Source organism: Populus euphratica, unplaced genomic scaffold, assembly GCF_000495115.2.
Source record: "Populus euphratica unplaced genomic scaffold, PopEup_1.0 scaffold41.1, whole genome shotgun sequence".
Lineage (NCBI taxonomy): Eukaryota > Viridiplantae > Streptophyta > Magnoliopsida > Malpighiales > Salicaceae > Populus > Populus euphratica.
Window position 1 is genome coordinate 217,519 of NW_011499868.1, and position 12,099 is coordinate 229,617.

Below are 12,099 nucleotides of genomic sequence, written 5' to 3' on the forward strand. Positions count from 1 at the left end.
GGAGAGATTGAATAAAAAAATCAGAAAGAAAACTCTCCAAATTCTAGGCTGGGAACAAACAGGATTCCATCCCTAAAACCCCATCTCCAAACTCTTCTTTTTGATGATGTAGAAAAGCCTCTCCCACAATTCCTCTTTCTTGAAGCTCTAAAATTTCATCTGGACCACAAAAACTTCGTGGTCTTTTCTGCTTGGAAAATAGCTAGAGAATAAAACCGAAGACTTTATGGGGTTTCATACAATTGTAGTCTCATTGTTTTTACTTGTAAAGAATAATATTGAGCAGCTGTGATGATGCCCCAAATTTCCATTTTACTCATGAAGCCCACCGCAGAAGCCATTCCAGTTAAAGAAACTCATCAAGCAGCATAACAATAAATTGAAATTAGTAATGAGCACAATAAATGCAAACTAACAAAAAGATTGAATGAATAGCTACCTCTTTGAACGCTTGTGTCTAGTAGTCACTCTCAGTCCATACATTTTACTATCTTCACCTCCTTCAAAACTGAGAGAAAACACACCCCAAACAACAGTAACTTCAGTAAAAGAAACATCATTTCCCACAAACAAAGAAAGAAAAAAGAAACATGAAAACAAAGGTAAAGACAGTTACCATTAAACTTCAAGAACCGAACAAGCAAGTACCCAGGATGAGATCTTTAAACAAATGATGAATCAGAGAAACCAGAGCCACCAGTCCAAATAAGTTCACACTTCACAGACTACTGAGGTCTAATTAGACTACAAAAACAGAACTTGTCTTCATGTAATGTAGCTGACCAGAGGTTCCAGGAAGTACCCACAAAGTGATCATTAGCAGCTGTCGCAGTGCCTGAACATAGGGAGCCCGAAATAGTTCACAAAGATAAGACCTTTGTGCTTTTGACCACTGAACCTTCACCTTTGAGAGGGTAAAAGAAAAGTTGTGCTTGTTGAAGTAAGAGAGGTGTGTCTTTTTGAAGAGATGGAGTTGTGTTCTTTCATAAGGATGGTTTTTTTATAAAAAAAATAAAAACTAACATTAAAATTGTTTATATATATACATATGCATAGAGACAAATACAATTCTGCGAGATTTTAATTATTTAAAAAAAAGTTCTAGTTTTTCTAAAATTCTTATTTTACTTTTTTTTCAAAACTTTTTTCTCCCTTTTTTTTTATAAAGATTGAGTACAAATTTTTTATTCATAATTCATTTTTATTTGTGCCATGAAGAATAGAAAATTAGTAAACTTGAAAAACAGCTGTTTTTGCTAGAAAATTAATAATTACTTCAATCTACATCTTTAATTTATATTTAAATTTTATGTTTCTGTAGAGGAGAAGTAGAACCAACAATTCTAAAATAATTTAAGAGGGTATTATTTTTTAAAATGTTTTTCTAAATATATTAAATTAATATTTTTATTTAAAAAATTATTTATAATATGAACATCAAAACAATCACAAGAAATAAAAATAAAATTTAATAAAGACAAAGTTGCATAAAGTGTTACAACATCACTTTAGTCTATAAATCAGTTTACTTTTACAAATTAAGAGTCTTTTTGCATCAAAAGATGTAAACCAGCTCGTGTCGATGCTATAGTAAAGAGTAGACCCATGCACCTTAAAATGTCAAAGGTGTCGAAAAGGGAACGATATTCTTTCATAGAGAAAGAGAGATCCTAAGAGAGAGAGCAGGGGAAGATAAATAGTGGCTATGACTGTTAAGTGAGAAAGGTCAACAAAGTCCAGTTCCCACATTCTCTTCTCTTGGTGGTTAGCAAGTGGGAGTGGGTGGCCGTCCCTCCAATCTTGTCCTATACTGTTTATCTACACACAGTATCCTATACTATAATGTATGTATTGGGTTTGTAAATACCTAGCTAGCATGCTTTCTTTTGAACGGATATGTACGTTTTTTTTCCTTGTTTTAATTGAAGTATATATCCTTTATCAGTTTTCACGAGGCAACGTTACATCCCTTAAACGCAGAACACTGAAAATTGTGCATTTATTTGCTGTTTCTGTCTTCCAGGCTTATTTGGATTTTGAAGAACAAGAATAGGCAGGAGAATGCTCCAATGGTGCTGTCTTCCCCAGAACAATGAGGTGTCTAAATACAAGGAAACTAACATCCAAGAAGTGACATGGGCTTTGTCGAACTAGCAATGTCAAGAAACTTTGAACCATATAGGTAGATGGCAATTATGTTCATGTAATGAAATACGATGTTCAGGGTTATCTAACAGCTAATCGATCTTGTTTACTTGTGTAATAATTGGGGTTTGCCAAATCACAGAATCGATGGACCAGCTTACCAAATTTTCACTTTACAAGATAAGATGTTTTGTTCTTTTTCTTGACATAGAGTTTCTAAAGTCAAAAAGCTTCAATTTCTTGCAACACAATGTTAACCTTGATTTGATCTCTGCACTTAGTTTTCTCGTTCTCTTGACAAGGACCTCCCCTTTTTTTTTATTGCACTTGTGTGTTAATAGTAATGCCAGGTTCTTCACGGAACCCATGCCTTCCAGGTATCAGATGAAAAACCAAGAGGTTATTTTGCTCTTCTATCTACCAATTTGTTATTTTTGTGCTCAAGAAACATAAATCTATGGAGAAGAAATATCCCAAAACAACACGAAAGTTGCTCAAGTGAGTCCATCCAAATATAACAGCTATATTGAGCACCAATCAAGAAAGGGGTTAAGTCCAAATGTAAGTTGCTAAAAGGGTTTTAGCCTACAAGCAACAAAAGCAGGCTCGCCTCAAAAGGGATGAAAGGTGAGGGATAAAGGAGACATTGGATGCTTGAAAGTAATTGAGGTTTTGTGGGGTTTTCTCTTTGTCTTAAATATCTTTTTGTAGAAATGAGGCTAAGGCAGATACCTCATATTGTCCTTCAGTATCCAAGAGACTCGTTTTTGTCACAGAATCCTCTAGTAAAATATGGTAATGGGGCTTGACCTTTTCCAATATCGATACAAAAGAAAAGGTGACCTGAGTGTGTGTAGTAAGGTGGTCAGGCCACTCTTTTTTGTCGTGATACTCACCTACTGACAGAAAAAAAAGTTTATTTTCTCACTGCAGCTAGGAAAAGAAAGAGGGAGTGGACAGAGGCAGAGAAGGAGAGGTTTTCCTCGAAAACTTTCTACAAACATTTTTTTTTAATTGGAAACTTTTCTCTTGAGATTGTAGAAAATCCAATAGCTTAATTTAATCTATGGATTTATAGCCATAGAGTCTAAAGCATTGCCTAGAACACTAAAAATCTGAGTCATTGTCACATAGGACATGACTCGGAAACTACTTACCATTATCACCAACCTAAATTCTCAATGTAAAAATAAATTTTCCTAGTCTCACTAACTATATATATATAAACCTATCTTGAAAATACTCTAATTTTGAGTAAAAGACAAAACTGTCACCCTGCTCCTTCCTCCAGCCTTGCAAGAAAAGGTACTACTTTCCACAAAGCAAGTAATGTAGTGCATGAGTTGTTGGATTTAATCTTCAGAATTGTAGACGACAAGATTACTTGAAGGACAAATATAACCTTAGATTTAATCAATACAGCAGAAGAATCCATGGTTTTAATATCATGCTTGCTTGGTGGTGATTCTTCTCTTGGGGATCAAGCTCAAGTCAGGATTATTTTGGACACATGTGTTAGTTTAAGCTCTCCTCTGTGTCGGAAGAAGTTAAAATTTTCCAGTTCCAATAAATAAATAAATGAAACTTCTATTTTATCTTATTGTGATTATCTTAAACAAGTCAGATTGGATTCTTTCTCAAGGACAAAAATTCAAGCACATCAAGAAAATATATATATATTTGTTCAAATTTTGAGCAGAGTATGAGTTTTTTAAGGAATCTGACAGACATACTTCATAGATTTATGAAATTATTAGTTGCATTAATTATGTTCTTTAATTGTGAATCGCAAAAAACAACATCCCCTATTGTAATTAATGATCTAACACAGAGTTCCATGGTGCTCAGATTTTTCTTGAAAATTTGACTGTTTATAAGCACAAGATTAGGCTAGATACCCATGTGTCTCCATGATTTTTAGATCAAGAAAATATCGTTTTTTTTTTTAATGTCCACTCACTCTTCCTTGAAGCCTGGTAAAAAAACACCAAATGGCTGGTTAAACAATGCTAAGATCCCATAGGGTTCTGACATGTTTGTGATCTCTAGTGAAAAAATGAACTTGATTTTCAATTCAAGGCAGCAAATTCAGTTATGTTTTAAAAAAAAAGAAGGCTCAGTAGGCAACAAAATTGAAGCTGGTTCCAATTTCCTACAATTCTCAGTAATCGTGCACAATGTTCAATTGAAATTATCATAGAAGACAATCTAGAAGTTTGTATAATAAACTGTATGAAGTTCAAAGAAGCTTGCAAAGTTCCAAAACAATGGATTTGAAGTGTAACATGATTCTATGTTCTTGACTTCTTGTGGCATTCTACTCTGTTTTTTTCGTTTCTTTAAAGCACAAAGATTTGCTTAGCAATAAACCGTAAGTGCATAAGATCTTCATTAACAATCATGTTCTTTCAAAACTTGGAGTCCAACCATGGAGTTTGTGTAAACATTATTCAGAGTGTGAGGTGCTACTCAACAACCTGATGAATTTGAAAGTTACGGCATGTCTTGTTCATGCCTAAGAACAGCACTGTGTGCCTAAGAACACAAATTGTATTCTATGTTTAATTTGAAGTTTGAAGTTCAAATAGGAACATAGTCATTTCAATTCAACATTGCAGCACGAACTAACCAGGAACCCCAGCCTTTAACATCTTGGTTTGTCACAGAGGTGAAGGACCACAATTATTACAATCAATAGAGACATGCATACGTTGGCAGGGATGCAAAGGTGTGGTGCAGAAATGACAAACATGGTTCCAAACCAAAAATGTGTACCAGAACCAATGCTTCTTGATCTGAGACACCGATAAACACATACATCTATATATCACGAGTGAAAAGGGACTAACAAGGCAGTGCCTCGAATTCACAAACCCTACAAGATCCACAAAAATATGAGAGTAATGGACTGGATGCGTGTGGCAGTGACCATAGCTGTGGGGAAATTGGAGAGGGTTGCATTCGTTTCGGGCTATAGAGAAGGTGTAGAATCCCACAATTGGGACAGCAAAAGCGAACTTTCCAAAGACATTTGGACAACGAGTCAATGCCAATCATAAAATGCAGAAGGCATCTATCTCTCTTCTTCCTCCTGTTCTGTCCCCACACCAGTACCACTTCAAGGAGGTCTCTATTTTACACCAAATCCCTTGCAAGTTGCAGCCCTTTTCTTAGTCCTAATTGCCTTGCCAAAGACTTTCAGGTAAATCTATATATCTAGCCTATATATGGCTTGTAAGCATGATCCACTTTGTTTTTTTCCCCTTCTCGTAGCAGCACCTGCGATGCCAGAAACCCAGTTTGAATTAGATAGTTAGTAAACCAGCTCCATGACCATGATATTGTCTCCTACAGCTCTGTCTGGTGTTTCTGTTGTTAATTGTTAAGATTAGTGACTTAATTTCCATTCAATCGAACTCCAACATGGTAGATCAGTTCCTAATCCACACAGGCTGATCATGAGCCCTTTAGCAAGGCACTGAATTACTCGAGTACACTATATAACAATAACAATAACAAAATATAATAAAACGGATGGGTGAAGTCCATAGTGAAAAACATCGTGCGCATATTTACAGTGCACTCTGGTATACTGCAGAGTTTTTTTTTTCAATTTTTTGATATTGTATAATTAACACTTTGCCCATTCAAAAAAAAAAAAACAATTAACTTGCCACAAGTGTAATCCCGTCTATTAATAAAATGATGATAATACCTGCAAAAAAAAATATTATCATGGTTATTTTACTTTTTCACTTTTTTTCTTGCTGGAAGATAATTTAATTTTTTAATAAATATAAAATATTTATTAAAAAAATAGCTAACATGCACCAGCGTGATAGGTCCATGTGGAGACTTAAAATAGCTGAGGGCGAGTTTTCTTGAAATGGTTGGGTTCGTATTGATGGTCCCTCCCCTCCACGGTGATGCGCGTGGTGTTCTAATCTTTGGTTTGGCTCTCATGGGTTTTTATTTTTGTTTTTTATATTTTTATATTTTTTTTGGTTTTGATTTTGACACTTTAAAATTTAAAATAAATTTTTTAATTTATTTTTCTTTCATATTTGATTTATATTATTTCAATTATTATTTTTTATTTGAAATATAGGTTATAAAAATAATTTTTTTAATTTTATCTTTATTTAAATTTTTTTATCTATTGTGATTCATATTTTTTTATTATTTTTTTTATTTTAAACAATTTTTAGAAATGAAGTTTTTTTATAATTTTATCCTCCTTTAATTTTTTTTCTATGTGATTATATTCTCATTCTTTTGGTTTTGGCAAAGAAATTTAATTAAGTTTTATTTTATAATTTCATCCTTTAACATTAAATTTATTAGGAATTAAGTTTTTTGATTAAACTCGAGTCTAAAATTTCATGGTTACGAGTTTGGAGAATTAACCCGGGTTTAGAAGATTTGCATGAGTTTGACTGAGTTTTTTTTTTAAGCTAATATTTTTTTAATTTTATCTTTTAATATTTATTTATTTATTAATTTTATTATCCTTTAAATTTTTTATCTGTCAAATTTAACTCTTATTCTTTTAATTTCTATTTTTTTAGATGATTTTTAGAATTGAAGTTTTTCCACAATTTCATTATCTTTCAATGTTTCTTTCATGTGATTTGACCTTTTTTTTGTTGTAATTCCTTTTACTTTGAATTTTTTAAAAAAAATTATAATTTTTATTATAATTTCATTATCAATTTAAAAAATTTATTTGGATTTGCTTTCTTTTTTTAAAAAAAATTATTATTTAATATTTATTTATTAAACCCCTCTTTATTCTTTAATTCAAACATGAAGCCAATTGAGACCTGGTTACAAACCATTTAGAAGGAGACTAAAGGAAGAAAAAAGAATATCCAACCGGATTAATTTAAGTAATTTTTATGCTGTTAATATAATATGTTATTATTTTTATATTTTGCTTTTTAAATTTTTTTTACAATTAATTTTATCTAATAAGCTGGTAAGTTTTTAATCTTCATTTTCAATATTTTATCCATGCGAAAATAAAATAACAACACCCGTATTTTTATTTTTATTTTTATTTTTATTTTAAAGCAGTCGCTAGATTGTGATCGATCAACAGCGAAGCGCGGGCTGGGGCCTAGTTTTGCAGTAAGTATGTATGCTGTCTGTATGTTGAAGAGACAAAAGTCGCATGGGAGTTCAACAACCTGGTACACTAGTTTTAGCTTATCCAGTGTCTCTTAACTCAAGTACCCACCACCATTCAAGGGAAGAAAAGCCAAATTTGCTCTCTTTTAAGCATCCTTTTTTCTGGGTCCCCGTTCCTTCAGATAATCACACCAAATCTTGCGTTTGCATTTGGTATCAGGGGAGAACTGTTTATGTGGTTAAAACTACCCACCAAATCTTGCATCTGCCTCAACTATAAAGTATAAAGATGATGTTATCTTAACTAAACATTCTTCCCGAAATCACTCGTCGAAAACTTTGAAGCATTGAATTCATGAGATCGGCTAAATTAAGGGATATCATCTGTCCATTAAATGCACAAGATTCTTGAGAAAGTGACCCGAAAATGTTCGATAAAATCCCTGTTAACTCGGTTTAATGGTTGACTGCTAAAATTAGAAGATTTCCAGTCGATGAGAATGGACCTGTAATTGTGCCCACATGCAAAACTCGAATGCGAGCGAGGGGGCCAAGAGGCACGCTAAGATGGCACGTGAGGCCTACACAACAGTAGCTAGTAGCTTTCAGATTTTATGCTGCAATAGCAAGTTAAATGATTGTTTTAGGCTATATGGGCAAAAGTTTGAATGTCCAGTTGCTGCAAACTACGATGGATGATTATCTTCTAAATAAACTCGAAAGAGAGTGATTAAAGCAAGAACTTGCCTTCACAGTATTTAATAAAAACAAGCGGAATAAAATCTGATGCAGCTTTCAACCCTTTTTAAGTAGATCATCTCTCTTTGAACTTCTCTTCGTCGAAGAAATTAAATGGAATAAAGGGTTGTAAAAAAGGGCAAAAGTCCATTGCTGATATGGGGAAAAGTTGCGATAAAAACAAGGAGTGGAATTAGAAGTGAAATAACATGGAAAGAAAACTCGAACCCACCATTGCAGATACCTCGTTTATGCCACTTAAGGAATGGGAATAATTATTCAGGCACGCATTAGCATTTAGAAGGATTGATTGGGTTTAGCTCAAGTTGCCCTAGGTGCATCTCCCTCGTGTAGGAATGGAGAAAAACTATGTCCAAGCCCATAAATCTCTCGGGCATGGAACAAACTTCAATGGCTTCAGCATCACTCCAAAGAAGAATAGGTGGCAGCCCAAATCCCCCGATCGACACCCAGTAAACCCAGCCATTTGAAATGGAGTTTAGAGAAGTAACACTCGAAGAAACTTCGAAAGAGGATGGATAATTTCATTTTTTTAAAGATGAGAGATTTATAAGTTTTATGATATCTTGTTAGATTATTAGGTTTTTCTTCCAAATAACTTTATGTCTTTTTATATTTTCTTACAATATCTTTATAATGCATTTGAAGATTTATTATCATTTTTTAAATAAAAAAAACTTTACAACAAGCTTGATTACGTAGCCTTTTCATTTATACTTTTTTTCTTGGATTTTTCACCCATCACATTTTTTAGAAAAATTTTAAAGAAATTAAAGATTTATTATCTTACAATTTTGTTCTTGTTAATTGCTACATTCTTAGAAAAGTTTCGAGTCACCTCGTTGTGTTAATAATGATCATTAAGATTTTTATTCTAGGAAACTAGATTTACAAATATGAAGAATTATATTTTCTAATTTGTCCATCATAATTTGACTTGAATATAATTAAGATCTAATATAAGAAAAAAATTGATTATAGTTATAAACTATTTTTCAAGTGAGATAAATGGGACATTAGAAAAATTATAATGGAAGATTTTTTAAAAGGAGTTAAAGAAAATAAAAAATCAATTAATTAATAATTTTTAAAAAAATGAAAAAGTAACATGGATTGCACAATTAAATATAAGCTTTCTTTTTTTAAGAGATGAACTATAAAAGTAAATTTATTGATCTTTAAAAAAATTAGCATGCAACCTACTAATGAACCATTTCAGTTTAATATTTTAAGTTGTTAGGTGAGATTTAAAATATAATTTATATTATTTTTTAACACATCCCCTCAAGTAAAAACTTTTTAACTTGTGCAAGTTTATTTTACCTTATACTTAATTTTTATTAATTTAAATGAGGATAGTTTATTTTACTTTGTAACTGTTTGACCATTAAAACTCTGATATTATATTAAAAAACCATATCAACTTAAAAGTTTAAGTTGTTAGGTGAAACTCTAATATATAATTTATATTATTTTATATTATTATCTAATATACCTCCTTAAGTGAAAGTTGTTTAAGCTTAAAACATGTACAGGTCCACATTACTATATGTTTAATTTTTATCAAATAAATATAAATGATGATTGTTTGGTCAATAAGGTTTTAATATCTTGTTAAAAAATCATCTTAATTTAATAATTTAAACTATTAGGTGAACTCTAAGATAACTTATTGATAATTACCATCCAAAAATTAACTTATATGTATTTTTTCCAAATGAGTTAACAATGTGAGAAAGGTTTGTGCACCAACAACTAACGAAAAGCCCTAAATATAGTAACCAAACTTTGATTAATTTTCTTATTTTAGAACATCACATCCAAGTCACACATTTGTAAATTTGTTTTCCTGTTTTCCTAGACAATTATATTATTGATGCATTAATTTTCTTTTTTGTTTCAACTTACTACGTAGGATTTTAATTTTTTTATTTGAATATATAAGTATTTTATTTTTTATTAATTGCAGGTTATTGTCCTGCAAGTCTAACTAATTGTTGGTACACTGCTTCCATTCTCTCTATCGAATACATGAACTTTTTTATTTGTGTTAAAACATCGAACATTTTCAATTCTTCCAATCAAGTAACTTTTCAAAATTCATCAGTTTTTTACTTTTTTGGCATAAGGTACTTATATTTTATAAATTAAAAAACAATTTTTTTTTCAAAAGATCATTTTCTTTTTATTTGATGATTCTTTATTTACGATTGCATGTTATTTTAGGATTTAATATTCAAGTGATTAATTTAAATGCTTTTGGGCATGGATGGTATTGATGTGTTCAAGTATTATTGTGTTGTGCTTTAGAGCAAAAATAGTATTCGATAATTAGTTAATTTGTTGTGTTTAAATTTTTTATTGTTAAATTATATTGTTGTGCTTTTGAGATATATATTCAATGGCCAATAAAAATTATAGCATATTGAAAATGTTTTAGCATCTATATTTCATTCATATCAGATTATATGTAACTTTTTAAAATGTCTATTATTTTGAGAGAGAAAAGTGCAAAATAAATAACATTTTTTTTTAATGAAAGTACTTGTTTGGAACTATTGAGAAATTAGTGTACCAAAAAGATAAGAAATTAAAACTCATGTTCTTAATTGAGAAAAAGTGAAAGTTGATGCACCAATAATGGGATTTTTCTTTCAAATGACATGTCATTAGTAAAAAAACAAAGAAATCAACAAAAGTTGGAACAAAGGACTTAACTGGGTTTTTTCATGAAGGCTGTACACTGAAAACAAAAATAATTCAATTCCATGAACTAAATTGAGAAAAAATGAAAAGTTGGTAGTCGTTTTTTCAATTTCAAATTGAGAAAAGATAAAGCATGTATTTAATGTCTAATCTTTTATTATATTTTTTATTGAATACCTCAACTTCAATTCTACATCTTGTTTTTCAAATACGTTACTTTTCTGAACATATGTTAGAAATTGATAACATGGTTATTGTTAGAACAAAATCAAATAAAAATAATTTAATTGTTACAAGGAAATCAAATGCAATTGAAATATCGCATAAAATATAATTTTTTATTAGAGATGACAAACTACTTTAAAATAAAAATTGAATACATCTATTTAATTAATAGTTTTGTTTTTAATTGTATATGATTATATTTCTTATAATAATAATTCATTTTTCTCAATCAATTATTTATCAAAAACTGATGTGAAATATACTATTGGTGACAGTGATCGTGTAATTCATATTTATGAAGTATTCAAAACAAAAGAAATGATAATAAAAAAAATAAAAATTAAATTTAATAAAAAAATGATATGACATCTTTTAATTTAGATAGGTCAACATGTTTTTTAAGGAAACGAGAGAAAAAGAAAAAAAAAGAATTTATCAAATCTCAACCATTACTCCCTCCGACACGTGTTAGGCCACTAGCAAGAATGTCGTGTGCACTTCCAATATAATTGTAGAAGTCGTTGTTTGACACCCTAGAAACTCCTTACACATTACATAAAAATAACAGACCTCTCACCTGCTAGTATATGCAATCCAAACATTAACATATGCTAATTGCTCGTTTATCCCGATCCTTGTATTTTATGAAAAGATTAAATGCTTTTTAGTAGAATTTTTTTTAAATATTTTTTATTTTCAATATCAACTCAATATATCAAAATTATAAAAAATATTACAAAAATTATTCTTCCTTTTCTTTTCAAAATAAATAATATTGCATACCTTACTCCCAAACAAGGTAGCAATTAACAAAAGCAAATCTTATTTTTATATGAAAAACTCAAATTCAAACTTATATCTTTCTTGTTTTTAAGTAAAAATATTTAAATTTTAATCTTTTTTTTAGAAGCAATTATGTTTGAAGGAGGAGAAATAAAGGGTGCTTTAGAGCAACTAAATGGATCATCTACGGCCTCTCACTTAACGGTGAAAAGATGATGCGGTGGAGACCATAGTTTTCTCAGCTGTGGGGTAACAGGCTATTGCAAGTGCTAGGTAATTGACAAAGTCATAATGCTTACAAAAAAAACTTTGTAAATGTTGATTTTTTTTTAAAATAAATTAATTATCTCA

At 30.6% G+C, this 12,099-nt stretch overlaps 1 protein-coding gene and 1 long non-coding RNA gene across 3 annotated transcripts in view; one reads left to right on the forward strand and one right to left on the reverse strand.

Annotated features, from left to right (window-relative positions):
* The window catches only part of LOC105126505 (Itga6 (Protein of unknown function, DUF547)), a 5,580-nt gene extending 4,605 nt beyond the window's left edge, over nt 1-975 (reverse strand). Inside the window, exons 1-2 of one of the 2 annotated variants that reach the window (XM_011027379.1) lie at nt 617-975; nt 440-508 (exon numbers count right to left, since the gene is read on the reverse strand). In XM_011027379.1, coding sequence (XP_011025681.1) covers nt 440-483 — 44 coding nt within the window. In that variant the 5' untranslated portion in view covers nt 484-508; nt 617-975. The other variant, XM_011027378.1, reaches the window with a different exon arrangement.
* A 588-nt stretch (nt 976-1,563) lies between these two features.
* LOC105126507 (uncharacterized) lies at nt 1,564-2,396 on the forward strand. Its single transcript, XR_842442.1, has 2 exons — nt 1,564-1,844; nt 2,024-2,396. It is a non-coding gene; the product is annotated as an uncharacterized LOC105126507 (long non-coding RNA).
* Nucleotides 2,397-12,099: the final 9,703 nt, after the last annotated feature.